Source organism: Cydia pomonella, chromosome 26, assembly GCF_033807575.1.
Source record: "Cydia pomonella isolate Wapato2018A chromosome 26, ilCydPomo1, whole genome shotgun sequence".
Taxonomy (NCBI): domain Eukaryota; kingdom Metazoa; phylum Arthropoda; class Insecta; order Lepidoptera; family Tortricidae; genus Cydia; species Cydia pomonella.
In genome coordinates, this window is record NC_084728.1 from 2,065,985 (window position 1) to 2,085,478 (window position 19,494).

General features: G+C 36.9%; 1 protein-coding gene across 2 annotated transcripts; it reads left to right on the top strand.

Moving 5' to 3' along the window:
* Positions 1–454: 454 nt before the first annotated feature.
* On the top strand, positions 455–18,810 carry LOC133532145 (histidine-rich glycoprotein-like). 2 transcript variants are annotated; one of them, XM_061870675.1, is made up of 4 exons: positions 455–637; positions 7,436–7,523; positions 14,962–14,994; positions 17,504–18,810. In XM_061870675.1, exons 1-4 carry the CDS (start codon positions 488–490, stop codon positions 17,509–17,511), a joined length of 279 nt encoding a protein of 92 aa, XP_061726659.1. In that variant the 5' UTR covers positions 455–487; the 3' UTR covers positions 17,512–18,810. The 2 variants fall into 2 exon arrangements, with proteins under 2 accessions (XP_061726659.1, XP_061726658.1); XM_061870674.1 differs by lacking the exon at positions 17,504–18,810 and having other exon boundaries at positions 14,962–15,775.
* The last annotated feature ends 684 nt before the right edge of the window (positions 18,811–19,494 follow it).

Sequence of the window (19,494 nt, forward strand, 5' to 3'; positions counted from 1 at the left end):
CCTCGAGAACTACTTAAGAATATGCATTTAACCCCCTTTTCAAGTGTCTATTATAAGTACTTAAAATTTCTATGAGATTACACTAAAAACATCTCCTTTCAAATAAACCAAAAATTATTGAAATCGGTTCAAATATTAAAGAATTATCCCTTAAAAACAATATACATACATACAGGTCGCGCAAATTATTTAACCAATTTGCTGATAGATGGCGCTGTACACTTTTATGCTTCATCTTGTTTAGTGCTTCTATATAATAAGTTACATGAGGTAATTAAAAGTTCTGGTGTATTCCCATCTGTCCCCACCGGGCACTAATGGAAGGATATATAGTCACCCGCCCGCCACTAACCATACACATTTACCTTACAGTCCTTACACTAAAAACACATTTCAAATTAAAGAAAACTTTAGTGACAATTGTACGGACACCTGCTTAACGTTTAAACTATTTCATCTTCCAGATCCACCTGAAGGCCGAAGCAGCATGAAGAAGGTCGGCCACACGATGATGCCACTAGTCTTCCACGTCGGCGCCGCGTCCACGTGGATGTTGCTGACAACCTTGCTGACGGCTAAAACGCTTGCAGTCGGCCTGGCGCTACTGGTGTTCAAGATTGCTGCCGGTTCCGCCAAGGTAAGATCCAATTACACGAATATTGCTGACGGTTCCGCCAAGATACAGATCCAAAACGAATACTGCTGACAGCTTAACTCTTTTCCAGTCGACACCAATCATTAAAATATATTCCAATTATGTTGTAATTTTCTCTCAGATCATCTTCGCAAATTTCAACCATATTTAATCTAATTTCGATGATTCATTTGAAAACAAGGTACATTTCTCGAAAGTCCAATCTAATTTGAACCTTAAATCGGATTGTTAGGGCTGAAATCAGTGGCGGGGCAAGACCAAAATTTAGCGAGGCCCTCTGGTGGCAAAAGTAATAACGAACATTTTTTTACGTTGCGCCCGAGTTAATAAGTATTAGAGGCGCGAGGCCATAGGCGTATAGGCCTAGCGCCGCCTCTGGCTGAAATTCTATTGAGACGTAGGTCGATAAATCGTAGTATGAAGCTTGCAGTTGGCCTCGCGCTGTTGGTGTTGAACTACGTTTTGGAGAAGTGGTAGTCCGTTGTCCTCATTTTCCTCTCTGGATATTAACATTACTGTTAATATTTTAACACAATTGGTTGTATATCAACCACAGCTATGCCCCGACGTTTGATGTTTTTCGAAATTTTAATAAGAGATAATAAGCATTTTAAAGTGTGTATGAAAGTCTGTTTTTCGCTCCTAATTTTTACAATAGTCAGAAAATCGAAAAAAGTCAAACGTAGCCATGGTTAATATACATTAAATTATGTATACATATTTTCCAACATGAGTTACATGCGCGTTGCCGACCCTTTTTTTTATTATTTTTTTTTTTTAAGAGGGGAAATGCTTTTCGCATACCACCCAGGCGCGGGGACGGGCCTGGGATGATTATGTGGGACTCCCATATAGGCTGATGAGACCCATGGTTTACCCACTAAAACCCCTCTGTTGCCGCCTCCGTGCTATAGGGCGAGGTCCCAGGAACGCCGAAGTACTCTTGCGTTGCCGACCTTAGATTAAGTGTCTGAACTGTCCGACCTAAAGGTTGGTTTGGAATCGCCGTCGGTAGGTATCGGCATAAAAAAACGTTTTGGCCAAAGGTTCGGTTTTGGTGCAAAACTTATTCAAAGTACTCGTACCAAGCGACGTGACGATAAACCTACTTACCATCATTTCGTAAAACAAGAACAAAACAAAATCGCTATGGCGGTCGTTATTCTTTTTTGCCCTTGCACGTGTAAAATTTTGTTTTTTTCTTTTCACAATTACGTGCTTACGATATGTACTTATAGGCCAAGCAACAAGAAAGTTTAGAGGTAAATGATTGGAACACAATTTTTGTCTCCGTAACTTTGTTTTCACTAGTTAGGAAATGAACATATCAAAAGTCCCCGGCCGTAACCCTTGAGCCGGGGGGAGAGGGGGTGCAGGTCCCATTTTTCGGTTTTTCACTTATATCTTGGAAACTTTACGTCTTAGCGACATTACTATTTACTATTTACACAAAACTAAAGCTAATTAACTTTGCTACAAGTTTAGTTCAGTAAAGTTTCTCGATATCTTAAATAGTTTCCTAGATATCCTTTCTTGAAAGTTTATTTTGGCTCTCAATTTTATCTTCATATCTACATCAGTGAAGCTACTAGGCCATGTTTAGTATCGTTTTCGTATAAATCGGGAGCGCCAAATTCATTTATGGTATCACATAGACACCATTCCGAAGTAAAAAAACATAAACTTTAAGCAAATACCTTTTTTTTAAACTCCTCTTCACGCTTGAACCGCTGAACCGATTTACCTAATTGAAATTTGGTATAAACCGAAAATTGTGAGCTTCAACCTCTCTCTCCTCATCGGCTCAAGGGCTACGGCCGGGGACTTTTGTTTTGATATGTTCACCCCCTAATTTGTCCAAACAAAGTTACGAAATCAAAAAAGGGGTCCATATTGGGTTGCATAAAAGTTTAAGTCATACCTTTGATACGCATAACAACTTGTGTCATAATCATCATTGCGCATACAAATGAAAAGTCATATTATATTGTGACATACATTTTCAGTTATAATATTTGATGACATGCATAGCAGTTGTCATATACTTTTTGTGCATACCTAACGAATCTAACCAAAAAATTAATGCGAATTAAATTTATGACTATAAAAATTATGACATAACTCATTTATGACAAAAACCCAGTTATGATCAGGAATAATTATGACTAAAGATTTTTATGACTTCCAATTCTATGCATAAACACACTTACACTTATGACAATTTAAAATATGACATAAGTTGTTATGCGACCAGAGAGAGTCCCCAAAACGTGGGTTCCAAAGCATTTTCCTCTATAACTTTGAGAAATCGTTGCCCGGCCTATTAGGTACTTAAGTGATTTTTTTATTCGACCGAGCGCGAAACGAAAATTTGCGTTAATATTTTTTATCGGCGTGATCTACATTTTGAGATAATGGCCTGAGAGTCTCATACTTTTTATAGCATTAGGAAGAATTCCATAGAAACCCACATTTGCAGTAACTAATAAAATTGAAAAAAAGTTGACGACAAATACAATAGTGACGTACATACATACACACATTTGTGCAAAATATATAACTTGCCCTAATTGCGAAGAGCAAGAAGAAATATAGCATAGATTGGACCTGGTGAGCCGATCCCCCCACGGGACACGGGACACGCTACGTTCTCGTGGCTACCGGCCAAATTAGCTTTGATGGACCTAAAGAACAATCGTGCCAAGCGGCATCGTCTGAAACAAAGTGAATACTCATAATGTACTTGCTTACCCTACTAATTCATGTTTGAAAAAATTATAATCAATAGAAATCATTACACAAAAAACTTAAATAAAACACTACTATTACAAAAAAAAAATAAGCACCACTATACAAACACAAACTTAAAATTACTTAACTAACGTAAAGCCCGTCCTGTGACATGCCTTGTCCAAAAGTCCCCATCACACTCGCAGCGTTGCCACGCTGTATGGCGATGGAGACCTTTTGGACAAGCCAGGACCCAGAACGGGGGTCGTTCCCCCTCTCCCTTAGCCGCCGACCCAGTTCCCTGAACAATTCGGACGCCTCGCTGCACCAGGGTCCGGCTGTCTCGACAGCAATGGGCACAAAATCGTACGCCCCCTGTAACCCGGAGTACTTGGCACGCTTATTTTTGGCGGCAATAAACATTTTTTTAAATAATAATAATTAATAATAATATTTTTTAATTATTTTTTTTTTGAAAAATTATAAACTTTGAAATTTTTTGGAAATATTAGGTCTACAGAGACAATTCTAGTCTCGTATTGTAGCAAATTTAATCCACTTTAAAAACGCCCTGAGAAGGTACTATCAAAAAGTAATCCTTTGGGATTATAATAGCCCAAATCTAAAAAACGAAATTTTCGCGGTCTTTTCGATTTTTGACAAAGTTGCGTTCGGCGCTCGAGGTCACCAACTTGGATTATTCATTGGGCCAACATCATAAACAAGTCTGCAAAAAATCAGAACTACCGGATTTGACGCAAACGCTAATGTATAAAGTTACAGTATTAATAGGTACCTAATTAATCATTATTAATATAGCATCATCGTGGATGACACGAACTATAAATCTGAATTGTGCTCTAGGTTGGTAATTACTTCTACGTTTGCCTAAAAAAACTATGGCCGCGCTTCCGTTTTTTACGCACGTTTATCTACTTTCAATCTTATTGTATGAGTATTCACTTTCGCTTCAATGAATTTAAATGATGTATATAATAGAAGAGGTGTGGAATTGATTTTTTAATACAGTTGCTCAAAAAGTGCTACTTTACGTAGCTGTTTAGCGTGCGGAAAGTTGGATTTCGCGAACTAGTGCTTTTTACTTTTCCACTTGTGCCAATTCATGACTACTTATTGATGAGTGTTAGTCAAAGTCAAAGTCAAAATATTCTTTATTCAAATAGGCCTAGCAACAAGCACTTTTAAATCGTCAAATTTTACAAATATCATCTTAATCTAAATATCAGAGCAATTTATTGATGCAGTTATTATTGTTCTAAAAAAAACATTGAACTATTATAGATATGGTAAACTTAATAATAAGAATTTCACAAAAGGATCGTCAAACATCAAAATTGTATAAAAATACTAGTCTAGAACCTTTCTAGAATAAAATCTAAATGTCAAAAAATACGGTATATATATATACATTGAATTATCAATTTCATCATTAATAACATAACAATAAATAATTCATTCTTTACAATCACACTTAATCCCACGGTGTTTCATCATTCATGTAGTCTTGTGTGCTATAATAGGCTTTAGAGATAAGCTTACGTTTTACATAATTTTTAAATTTACTAACAGACAATTCAGTTATAATATTAGGAAGTTTATTGTAAAATCTTACACAATTACCCATGAATGATTTCTTAATTTTATGGAGCCTAGTGAAGGGCACTGCGAGCTTATGCTTATTTCTAGTATTAATATTATGTATTTCACAGTTTTTCTTAAAACTGGCAATGTTTTTATGTACATACAGAATATTCTCGTAAATATATTGACAGTGCACTGTCATTATGTTAATGTCCTTAAACTTATCTCTAAGTGTGTCTCTATGGTACATTTTATATATTGCACGAATAGCCCTCTTCTGTAGAACAAAAATGGTATTTATCTCTGAAGCACTGCCCCATAGTAAAATACCATATGACATAATGCTATGAAAGTAACTAAAGTAAACTAATCGAGCTGTTTTCACGTCTGTTAACTGACGGATCTTGCTCACTGCAAAAGCTGCAGAACTCAGTCTATTCGAGAGATTAGCAATATGGGGACCCCATTGTAGTTTAGAATCTAAAGTTATACCAAGAAAAACTGTGCTATCTACTAGTTCCAATTCCTCATCCTTGACAATGACACTTGTTTGCTCATTCCTTATGTGACTTGTAACAAACTTAATGCACTTAGTCTTTTTCTCATTTAACAATAAATTATTAACATTAAACCAATTTACTACTTTAGAAATAGCATTGTTTACATCACTGCAAGCTTGTTGCTGTCGTTTGACTTTGAAAATAAGTGAGGTATCGTCTGCAAACAATACTATGTCATGGTGGGTCTTTACAAGGTAAGGCAGGTCATTAATGTAGATAAGGAACAGGAACGGCCCCAATATTGATCCCTGCGGTACACCCATAGAGACCAATGACCCCGGTGATCGCTGTCCACTCACATCAACCCTTTGTATTCTACCGTGTAAGTAAGACTTTATTAAATTCAGTGCCGAGCCTCTTACTCCATAATAGTGCAGTTTCCTGATCAATGTTTCATGACAGACGCAATCGAAGGCCTTAGATAAGTCACAGAAGATACCTAAAGCATCCTGTGACTCCTCCCAGGCATCGAAGATCTGTTTAATTAACTCAACACTAGCGTCGGTTGTTGAGCGACCCCGTGTAAAACCAAATTGTTTGTTGTGCATTAGATTATTAATGTTAAAATGTTTCAATAACTGACTCAAAACTATTTTTTCAAAAATTTTGCTGAAGGTTGGTAACACTGATATTGGTTAAAGTTAGTGGGGTCGGATGTGCTACCTGATTTAAATAAAGGAGTGACTTTACTATGTTTCATTAGATCAGGAAACTCACCGCAGTCAACACTGTTATTAAATATAACTACCAGGTCAGGCGCTACAACTTCTATTAAGGATTTGACAGTATGAACGGAGACTCCCCAAAGGTCACTAGTTTTTTTTACATTAATTGATTTAAACGCCTTTAATATATCTGAGGCACTCACATGTTCAAAATTAAGGTTTCTATTACATTCTGGGACATTCTCTTCTAACAGTGTAACGGCAGACGAAGGTGATGAATTTAAGTTCTTAGTTGTGGAAGCTGGTACCTCGGTGAAGAATTTTTCAAATTCTGTTGCTACATCTAAACTGGAATCTACGATTTTGTCATCAATTTTTAGTTTAAGATCTTTCATCCTTTGCTTTGATCTACCAGTCTCCACATTAATTACTTTCCACGTTGTTAATATTAGTTTCCTTTAAAAGTCGTAATCAACATAAAAACCATGTAAAAATAATAAATATAAGCATATTTCATATTTTATTACTTACCTCTTCATCATTATAACACGTTTATTTTTTAATATTGAATTTTGAAAAACCGTTCTTAATAAGATGTCTGAATGGAACGGAATAGCTGCCGAAACGCCTGTCAAAGCAGAGGCATATTTTCTCACCGCAAGAATGTTTTAAGTTTCCAAAGGCAACATTCGATATTGTTTTCATACAATTTAAATATACGATACACAAATAATCGTAAATAACGATACTTAGGTAATAATAGTATAATATTTTATATTTACAATTGTTTCTTTCTTATAGTACATGCATAAAAAAAGTACTTGTTGTTTATCTTATTTTTTCGCAACTGTATTAAAAAACGCCGTTCGATACACGTGCGGAAATGTCATTCTTCACTCGTCCCGAGTCTTGCCTGCTTGAGTCTTGAGTGCTTGCTCGTACTTTCCGCACTAGCATTGAAATGTGCTATTTATTGATTTTTTTTTTCATTTAAATTTGACTGCGATTATTAATATTTTATTCAATGAAAATGTAACTCACTTTTCCATATTTAAAGGTTCTCAACATTTTCCTCTCTGTATTTTGGCCCTAGATGAATATTATTTCATGAGTTCAATACCAGTAGCGTCTGTAAAAAAACAGAACTACCGCGTGGATTTGACCCAAACGAACCCGAATGTGTAATACGTACAGTTATGACAGTTCCGTTTACTTGGTTACAGTTGGCGTCCTTCTTCACCCAACTTAAGCACAGCAACGAAGACCATCACGGATATTCACCGGCATGGACTCCGCATTACGAACACCATGGTACGTACACTACTAACACCCTACTTAACCCCTTGAGTCCCATGATTGCGATATAGGGGACCCAGCTAAAATAACAATCATACATCGACAAAAGCCAAAAAAAAACAACGGGTTACATTCCGGGAGTGCCGGCAGAAGTGACAACTTGAATATTAACGTTGTGTATTTTTGATATTTTGGAATGTTTAGGGGATAATTTTGCACTAATTGCTTTAATTATCAGTACAAAGTATTATCATTTATGTGGTAAAATACAATATTCATTTACTGTGCTATCGTACACAAACATGACAATCTATATTACATAAAAATAACACTTCAGAACTATTACAATTATTTAACATTAAAAAGTTTATCTCTCAGAAAATCAAGTCAATCCATCCATAATTTCAACGACTACGTCACGTGTCCGTCTTACGAATTTTCAATCTGTCGAATCTGTCGGTCACATGACCTGTCGCGAGTTTAACATTTTTTTCCCCATCACAAAAAGTGCACAGCGCCGCTAAAGAAGTTTTCACTTCAAAAAATAAACACTGTTTCGCGATGACAGATACTACGAAAAGGCCCGTGACTAATCTCATCAAGAATAAGAATAAGAATAAGAATAAGAATATTTTATTTGCTTTAAACATTACCATACATAACATGCATGCATCATTACATAGGTGTTACAAAAGGCGGTAGGTTTCTATGTTTAACCATAGCTGGTATGCAAATATACACAAAAACTTAAAGCTATAATAATTAAAAATAAAATATGTACAATGTTAATAAATTGCAAGTGTTTGCCCATTATTATTTACAATTAAAGTTAATGTCTTACACAATTATTCACATAAATTATCATACGTATAGGGTACAAGAAAAGAGTATAGGGCTGATAATAACTAAAATCGCTTAACCCTTCGTGTGCGTGCAGCGGGAGGGAAAGAAAATGGCCACGACTGTTGGCCACCATTTTGCCGCATTCCGATTCAACACGGAATAATAAACTTTCTATAAGCCTAAAAGTTTGTTGACGATACTGACCAACTGTAGAATATCCTTGTTATATGTTAGAATAGTGCAGAACCAATTTTTGAGACAGTGTCTTAAATTGGTTCTGCACTGCTGTCAATGAGGCTTAACTTTCGGTCAAGAGTACCTAAAAATGTCTCGCAGCGGGACACCCGCAGGGGCGCCGATATTCCTTCCTGGCAACAGCAGGAGAACAGCATACCTATATTTAGGTACCGTAAAACCACCCAACTATAGTCCAATACTGCAACTATGGTCCACAAGTTCAAAAGGAAATTAAGTATCTATACCAATGTTCCTTGTGGTTTACTCCTAGTTTTACCTTCCATTTATAAAAATACTTTGCCTTAGAACTACTAAAATATAGTAAAATACACACCTGAACGAGAAAAATTGAGTTTATTTGTGGACCATAGTTGGGAGCTTTGGACTATTGTTGGGTGGTTTTACGGTATGTGCAAGATGGCGTCTGACACACGGAGGGCTAAGTAAGTATTATCCTATTGAACGAGAGTGAATGAGAAGCACTGTGAAGCCCCGATTAGTAATCGGGATAGCACAATCGAAAAACTGATGAATTAATAATAATCGCTTTTATGTAATACCTAGTTAACAATCACTGCTTTAAGGTGGTTCGATTTTCATACAAAAAACAATCGCTATTAATTAATTAATTACACAATATCATTACATAAATAGTTGCGCATCTATCTACTTTCGAATATTCATTTGCGCTAAATTAATAGAAAAACTTTGTTTCATACAGAAATCATGCAATAATCAACGTTATATTTTTATAAATTTTACTCATGTGTGTGTGACAAATGTCGTGTACAAATACATTGCGGCGTTGCCACTCCATGCCTCGGCCGGCCATCGGCGCGACGTTGCGATGTTTGACGCGTTTATAGCTGACTTTGTCGACACTGACACTCAGTGTGACCAGGCGTACGATAATTGTCGTACATGTACGATAATTTGGGCCCCGGTATGACGTAATGTTCCAAAGAGCATTATCGTACACTAAAGTACTATACTTTCAGCCCTTGGATGATGCCACCTTAAAACTCTAGTAATTTGAAGCAAAATATGACACTTTCTCTCAGAAATAGGCTAAAATTAGTATCTTTTGGGTGTTCGGCTCCTTGGTGTAAGTTTAAAGTTTAAAATGTCACAATTTCCTGTATACCGTTTGAGTCTATCCCAAAAATACACAAACATAAACAGATTTTTTGCGCAATTTTGACGAAAATTGTCTTTATTTTATTATTAATTGGAAATTTAAGCTTATTTTGCTAGACATTTTTAGGGGCTGCCTTTTTGATTGGCGTACGATATTTTTTTCAACGGTACAATAATATTGACACTCAAGTACGATAATTCTCTTCCGCTCACCTGGCAACACTGCTGAAACTTGACAGGACTTGGGGGCCTACCGCGAAAACCTAAATTCGCAAATTGCGGGGATCTTTCTTTTACTCTCACTAAGACGTAATTAGAGTGACAGAGAAAAATGCCCGAAATTGACGAATTTCGATTTTCCCGGTAGCCGCTCTGGTGCTTGAGGTACTTGATAGAAAACAACGCTGCCGCATGTTCTGAATTGTGATTTTATGTGTTTTTGGATTGAAAATGATAGCAACGTCTAAATCAAGTTACAAAAATCATCGATATTCTGGTCCGCGAAAAACCAGGAAAAGTGTAACTGTAATTGGAGTCTACAAAAATGACCAATTCATAGAAAATATGACCTAGAAACTAGTTCACTTTTATAAAACTCAATTTTGCCCGAGATTGTACTTAGGCGAATACCTAAGGGAGCTAAGTGTATTGATCTTGAATAATTAGTTGGCTAATACATATATGACTCCAACATGATATGGACATTTACATCATAACTATTATACTTAGTTGGTTACCAAGTTCTGTTACTCGATTTCTTTCTTTCTTCCTAGCGTTGTCCCAGCATATTGCCACGGCTCAATGGAGCTTGGGGTCCGCTTTGACAGCGAATCCCAAGATTTGGCGTAGGCACTAGTTTTTACGAAAGCCACTGCCATCTGACCTTCCAACCCAGAGGGTAAAACTAAGCCTTTTTGGGATTAGTCCAGTTTCCTCACGATGTTTTCCTTCACCGAAAAGCGACTGGTAAATATCAAATGATATCTGTTCTGAAGTTCTGTTACTCGATTTGCAACCTCTTTATTTCCGTTAAAACAAATGCTACCGAAAAAATAAAAAATGACATAATGTGGTGGATTTGTGAGCTATAATTATATACCACACATAACGCTTATCTCGTCGTATCTATAATGAATTGGGGCCTAAAAGAGAATCGTATTCCAATTTTTTGAAACGCTTGTATTACTTTCTATATTAACTAAAAGTTGCCTTAAAATTCAGCTTTTATACTAAAAACGGCTTTAAATATGTTAAATTAACAAAATATATTTTGACAGATGCTTTCGCGCCCAAGACGCTCTTTGAAAATTGTTGACGTCACAGTTTATGGTTTGACACATAACTACATACATACGTAGAAGATACGAACTGTCAACTGATATTTGTCATTTGTTGTTAATCGCCTAACTGTCAACAGTGTCAATCCGAGAGTTGTGACGTCATCAGAATCTTCAATGACGTTTCGAGTTTGGTCACGTGATGTGTGCCAAAAGTTATTTTAAATTCAATTTTTATAAAAATATGGTCATTACAGGTCCCCTAAAAGCAGTTTAACATGTTCTTATAATCCAAAAGAATTTATTGGGATACAATTATGCCCTAAGATTTGTAGATGGAAACAACCCTATTGCGTTGCACAAATGTGGGCACCCGCCAAACATGATTTTGGGTGTGTCATACTCAGGGCTAACACAGATTCATTTCTGTGAAAAAAGTGTGAAAACCGGAAACTGGAAACCGTTTTCGAACCAATAGTGAAGCCCTTAAGCCACACCCTATTTCAAAACCAGCCATGGATCTTTGAACAGGACTCAGCTCCTGCACATAAGGCAAAAACAACTCAAGCCTGGTTTCGAAGGAACAAAATTGACTTTATTGCCCACGAAGACTGGCCGTCCTCCAGCCCGGACCTTAAGCCCCTGGATTATGCCATATAGCAGGTTATTGAGGAGAAAGCCTGTGCTAAACCCCACACAAATCTTAACTCCCTCAAGCGGGCCATAGTTAAGACAGTGACGGAATTAGACATGACAATCGTGCGTGCCGCTATTGATGACTGGCCTCGTCGTTTGAGGGCCTGTGTCAAAGCCAGAGGAGGCGATTTTGAATGATATTGTCATATGTAATTCCTGATTTTGTGTACTTCATTTTAATATATACTTTTTTAAACTTTCGTTGGTATATTTTATGTAGATAAAGATTATTGCAGTAACAGAATTTAATAACCAACTAGGTAGAAAATAAATTGGATATGATGTGATCCGTTGAATGAAATTGACAATAAATAAAATAAATAAATAATTTTCTATCTCTAGGCATTGTGTGAAACTTCTAGTTGTGTCAAAATATCGGGAAATCAATAATATAAACAAACATGGTAAATATCTCATTTCTTTTTATAATGGTTATAAATAGAAGGCCATGCAATTATATAACTCACTGTAATTTAATTTAATGTATCGTAAAAAAATGTTTTAATTATTCTACTGTAAAATAGTACCTACTTTTTTAAAGGCTGGGCAGTAAGGGATTGCTTTAATTTTAGAACAAAACAGCGTTTTTTTTTTTTAAAAATACCGGAAAATCTGACTTACAAATTTAGACTTTCTTAGGTTCATTCTACTTAGAATCTTCTCCACCCTAGCATTAAAAAAAGATATCCTAAAATATCCATACCATTACGTCACATTTTAGTGTGAAAGAAATTACAATGTAAAACTAAAATTTCAATACAAATTTTCGGGTTTTTTTAGCACGAGGATTGATTATGCTAGTGATTCTGAGTTGGAAGAACCCAAAAATATCATGATGTGTGTGAATCAGATTTTTAATATTTTCATGGAAAACGCTCATATTTCTCATAAAATAATTTAATAATAATAGGTACTTGATAATACTGATAACAAAAAATTTTCTAATGAGTCTCGAACCCACATCCTATTGCATGTATTTCCACGTACATACCGCAACGCCATTGAAGCTTACTCACGCTGTGCCAAATTGTCTACTACATGGATCCCAGTAAGACTGTTTCAATGTGTGAGTGATACTTAGAAATAGAGTCAAGAAACATTCTGTCGACATTAAGGGGTAGTTTTTGTACAATGAAGTGTTCAATGTTTGTTGTAATAGTTCAATATTTATTTAAAGAGTGCGCTAAATATAATTTACAGTATAGAAATACCAAGACTACTCCACAAAAAAATTAAAACTCAAAATTTGCAATTGTGGCGCCATCTAGTGAGGTTTAAGCTTTGGGTAACCTAGTCGAACCACCTTAATATGGTATTGTTACAATCGTTTTCTTGATAACAGAATTAAGGCCTATGCGTGAGAAATAAGCGAGTATTGAGTGCTCACTTCATAAATCTGTGATTTTATCAAAACGCATATTATTGTCGTAGCCGACATGAGCGTCAAGTAGTGGATTTATCAGTACTGCTACTCGATAATAGATGTCGCAACAAACGAAAACTCTAATGCTCAACAATTTTCAGCTACTTATTAATATTTTAACCGGGACCATATTTTTAACTCCTTTTGCTTGTAATAGTTATATTGTAAATTGTTAAGCAATACACTTTTCGTAAGTCGCGACACTCGTGACATCTAGTGTCAGGTAGCGGTGCCGATAAAGCCGCTACTTGACGCTAGATGTCGACTACGAAAATAATAAGCGTTTTGGTAGGAAAACTGACGTATGTAGTGAGTACTCTGCTTATTTATTTCTCTGATTAAGGCATAAAAATGGAGGCATGATATGCATAGCAGGAATTTATTTTGCCGTAGTAATATATACTTCAATGGAATTTAAACCATTTTCAATTTCAACAATAGTTGCATTTTTTGTTCAATTTCAGTATAAAATTAACTCAACCCTATTCCCTTGGTTATTAATTTCAAATTCAATTGGCTTTTTTTTGTTTGGTGGCCCTTAAGAGGATATAAGCTTTTCCAATTACCTCTTTTACTTTATTTATTATATATTTTACATCCAATTATAACGCACGCCACGCCAACAAAATCTTATCTATTTATTACCACCAATACTAATATTGGTGATTAGGATTCCGAACCCGTTGGCGCGTCGCTGGGACAGCCCTATGCAGGGGGCCTACCGCGAAAACCGAAATTCGCAAATTGCGGGGATCTTTCTCTTTTACTCTTACTAAGACGTAATTAGAATGACAGAGAAAAATGCCCGCAATTGACGAACTTCGATTTTTGCGGTTATAGCCCAGGCCCGCTGGATAGCGCTGCAAGCCCACTAAGCACTTGGTGCGAATAACATAATTTAGTATATTGTAATTTACTGACACCTAGTTTCATAAGAACATTGTAGTACTAACGTAATATGGGCTTCATGCCAAATAAAATATTGAATTGAATTGAATTGTACCAACAGTTCATTCAGCCCATAAACGAGAGAGTGCCAAAGACCCTCGTCAAGCCACTGACCTAAAGTTAGACGACACACCAAATGATCAATATAGGGTGGCAATGGCTGTGTCCATCGGAACTAGAGAGGGTACTGATTTAGGTAAGATTTTTTTTTAACAAAAATATGGTTTTGATTAAACAAGGGCTGTCCAAGTTCATAATAATGCCTGAACCTGTTTATATATATATTTTTTTATATATTGATATTGTAGAGATACGAGTATCTTCTTCCTTGCGTTGTCCCGGCATTTTGCCACGGCTCATGGGAGCCTGGGGTCCGCTTGACAACTAATCCCAAGATTTGGCGTAGGCAATAGTTTTTATGAAAGCGACTGCCATCTGACCTTCCAACCCAGAGGGTAAACTAGGCCTTGTTGGGATTAGTCCGGTTTCCTCACGATGTTTTCCTTCACCGAAAAGCGACTGGTAAATATCAAATGATATTTCGTACATAAGTTCCGAAAAACTCATTGGTACGAGCCAAGGTTTGAGCCCGCGACCTCCGGATTGCAAGTCGCACGCTCTTACCGCTAGGCCACCAGTGGTTACGTAGAGATACGAGTATAATAATTATGAATACAGTGCGCCCCAAAAAACATTTACAAACTGCAAGCGATCCGTGTAATCATAAAAAAATGAGTAAAGAGTCCGCAGCAAAGTCGGCCGAATTTCACCTTCCCATACAAACGCAGTTTCCTTCTCATTCTAATAACGCGTGTCGGATTGTATCATTTACTTAACTCCTGAATTTGGACAGCCCCATCAGAACGGCTTTAACTCATATTTTTCTTTGCAGATTATCACATAGAGCACCATCCCGATCATCATGGTACGATATCCCATAATCCAGGATGGACACTCAACCACATACCACACCACTTTCACGAATACAAAAACGAGTTTCACGATTACAAAAACAATGAGTTTCACGAATCGAAAAACGACGAATTTCATAATTACAAAACACACGAAGACAATGAATATAAAACAATTACCACACACGATATCAAGGGTTCAAATGAAGATTTTAATCACTTGGAAGGTGCTTAGTAAAATATTGACAATAAAATAGGGTAGTTTTTTGTTTTAGTACGTATAAAAGTACATATATAAGACCGTGATTCTATATTCGACATCTATAGTTATGGATGTCATGGTTTTTTTAGTAATAGGGTAGTTTCCAATTTTTTTAACGCTCGTATTACGTTCTATATTAACTAAAACTTGCCCTAAAATTCAACTTTTATACTAAAAACGGCTTTAAATATGTTAAATTAACAAAATATATTTTGACAGATGCTTTCGCGCCCAAAACGCTCTTTGAAAATTGTGTGACGTCACAGTTTACGGTTTGACACATAACTACATACACACGTAGAAGATACGAACTGTCAACTGACATTTGTCATTTGTTGTTTATCGCCTAACTGTCAACAGTGTCAATCCGAGAGTTGTGACGTCATCAGAATCTTCAATGACGTTTCGAGTTTGGTCACGTGACGTGTGCCAAAAGATATTTTAAATTCAATATTTACAAAAATATGGTCATTACAGGTCCCCTAAAAGTAGTTTAACATGATCTTATAATCCAAAAGAATTTATTGGGATACAATTCTGCCCTAAGACTTGTTGATGGAAACAACCCTATTGTGCCAAATAGTGTAAGTAAAAATACATTATACTTGGCAAAATTGTTAAAATACCTGAATCTAATATTTTGGGGTTATAGGTCTGTTTAATAACTTACCCGGCAACTCTTTGGTTAGCAAGTGGTAGGGGTAAGCGCAGGGCCGGATTTAGGGGAGGGAAGCCGGGGCTACAGCCACGGGGCCTCCACAAAAGAGGGCCCCCACAATAGAGACTTCCAAAAGTTTACCATTTTATTTGGAAAATAATTTGGGGCCTGGGGGCCTCGACTCCTTTATTGCCCGAGGCCTCCAGACCTCTAAATCCGGCATTGGGTAAGCGGAAGCTAAAGATAGTGTTGTAGACTCGTTTACTTGGTTAGGAGAAGTCAAAGAATCTACATCATGTTCTCATGTCTCATGTTTTACTTTTGACACTCAATTGCTCAAAGGTTGACGGGAAGAGATCCCTTATAGGGATAAGTTCGCCTTTGTACATTGCCAACATATTTTTTTACTGTATACTTACCTGTCTCTTATGTACAATAAAGTGTTTACATACATACATACTACATCTTGATGGTAACGGCAGTGGGGCGACATTCCTACTTTCGGGCATTCTCGGCTCCATTCGGCTCTGCATTGCTCCGAGCAATCATTAGGGTTGGCACAACTTGACGTCCCTATGCATGCACGACCACAGATAATATAACGCCTTGAATATTGACAAGCGTATATAGCCAAAAGAGATAGTGCCACATTAGAAAGGGACAGCAAGATTCGTCCCTGGGCTATAACCGCGAAAGTTCGTCAATTGCGGTCATTTTTCTCTGTCACTCTAATTACGTCTTAGTGAGAGTAAAAGAGAAAGATTCCGCAATTCGCAAATTTAGGTTTTTGCGGTAGGCCCCCAGAATCACTGTCAAACTGTATTGAAGGAAGTGTAATTTCTGTATGGTGGTACTATTATTTATTCTGTGGTAACGGGTTAAGCGAAGTTAGGGAGGCAATTCCATTTCCTATATGGTGCCCAAAAATATCTGCACTCGCTCTAACGCCTTGACAAGGCTTGTTCAGATATTTATGAGCACCTTGGCCGCTCCGATATATCTGATGGCGACTGAAAGTGTTCACCAAATTTTACGAGAATTCGTGGAAAAGTGCTACTTGTAGAGAACATCTGAACAAACGAAGAATTTTTTCCCAACCTGGAAAGGAGACCTTCACTTTGACTCGGTCAATTATTTAAAATAATGGGAATTATGTGGGTTTTTTATATACCACCTCGGTGGCAAATAAGTATACGGCCCGCCTGATGGTAAGCAGTCACCGTAGCCTATGGACGCCTTCAACTCCAGAGGTGTTACATGCGCGATTACCCTTTAAAAACCTGTACACTCCTTTTTCGAAGAACTCCATATTGTAGACTCTCGGGAAAACTTCGGAAGGGGAGCTCCCGCTCATTCTACAGCTGGAGCGTCCGCGGGAGAAAATGCAATGGCGTGGCGAGGCAAGACCAAAATTTGGTGTGAGCAAGGTACATTTAGCGAGGCCCTCTGGTGGCGCAAGAAATAACGAATATTTGTTTACCCAGTTACATGTATTTGAGGCGCGAGGGCTCCCGGACCGCGAGGCCGTAGGCGGTGGCCCACGTCGCCCACGCCCTGATAATGTGTGCGTGTTTTTATATGTAATGCTTTCTTTTTGTTACAGGTCACTAAGCCATCTCCAAGATCTATTCTCTTCAGGAATTCATTAAAATTATCAACTTGTCTTTTAAGTATACCAAATTAGTCATTGTTTTAGTTAATTCATTTATTTTACATGAATATGTATACTTGGCGCGGCAAATCATGATCCCTATGACCGTTAATTTTTGTATGGAGTAGCTATCAATCTCAAAAGTTTTTAGATTTTTTTTTGGTATCACTGAGAGGAAAAACCATTTAAATCAATTGAAATTTTATTAACATTAACGTTTCTAACAGTTCCATGTGATGTGAAGCCTATCGAACAAAACAGTAAATTTTACTGTTCCGAAAAGACAGTAAGTTTTACTGTTTTGAGTAGCTAAAATATAACGTCGTGACTGTTCATTTATTTTTATCGTTTTTTTCAATACTTAGTAATGTACAAACAGTTAAAGTTACTGTTTTGTATTTTACTGTTTTTCAAACATTTGTTGATATTGAATAAAGCAGTTAATTCAAATGAAGAATCTCTTTAATGTGTGCTCGAGAGATTATTTTTTTTCAAGTTATACTTTAACACATTTTTTTTAATTTACAAATGTAACAATTAAGTGGAAAAAATACGGTAACCTATTTCTTTAATTGTTTTTTTAATTATTTTATTAGCCTGTCTCAAAGCAACTTTGCAGTAGGGCTAAGATGGTCGGCTCTTTATCATTTGTCACCATGCCTGTCACGTTCTAACAAGTATGTAAGCGCGAAAGTGACAGGCATAGTGACAAGTGATAAAAATGGAACCATGCTGCCACCGCAGAACTCTCATACGGATCATCATTTGCCGCGTCAAGTATAGTATCTTTCAAACGAAGTCCGTTTTCTCAATTTAATAAAAAAACCGGCCAAGAGCATGTCGGGCCACGCTCAGTGTAGGGTTCCGTAGTTACTCTTCTGTCACAATAAGCTAAACTGGAGCTTAAAGTATAGTAAATTGTTAACCAAGGGATGAAACGGTACCTTTCACCTGAGTTAAACAAATAGGCAAATTTGCATAATCAGTACCTAATTAAAATAAGTCTTTTTACTATGAAGGGAATTTTTTTTGCGATAACTCAAAAACAGCTAAACTGATCATGTCCGCTATAGTTTTCATTTAATGTCTTTCTTAAGCTCTACTTCCACGATTTTTTTCATATTTTTTGGACCTATGGTTCAAAAGTTAGAGGGGGGGACACATTTTATTTTTCTTTCGGAGCGATTATCTCCGAATATATTCACTTTATCAAAAAATGTTTCTTGAAAACCCCTATTAGTTTTGAAAGACCTTTCCAACGATACCCCACACTTTAGGGTTGAAGCGAAAAAAAAATTTCACCCCCACTTTACGTGTAGGGGAGGTACCCTAAAACCATTAAATTTTTAGATTTTATTGTACGACTTTGTCGGCTTTATTGATTTATATATCCATGCCAAATTTCAGCTTTCTAGCACTAACGACCACGGAGCAAAGCCTCGGACAGACAGACAGACAGACAGACAGACAGACAGACGGACATGGCGAAACTATAAGGGTTCCGTTTTATGCCATTTGGCTACGGAACCCTAAAAAATGGTTATAAAACATTTTTCTTCTTGTGTAGTAATTTTTGCTGTTTTCAGTTGATCGCAAAACATTGACTTTTCCCGATTTTTTAAAATAGGTAATATCTTGATTAGTACAAATTCAATCGCTGCGACACAATGCCGGATTTAGAGGTCTGGAGGCCTCGGGGCAACAAAGGAGTGGAGGCCACCTGGCCACAAATTATTTTTCATTTAAAATGGACAATTTTCCGAAGTCTCTATTGTGGGAGCCCCTCTTTTATGGAGGCCCCGGGGCTGTAGCCCCGGTTGCCCTCCCCTAAATCCGGCCCTGTGCGACACATTAGACGTAGTCAGCCAATGAAAAAAATATGTAGGCACGAAGGGTTATCGACCCATAGAAAATTTGAATAATGCGCCTTTTTCTACTTACAA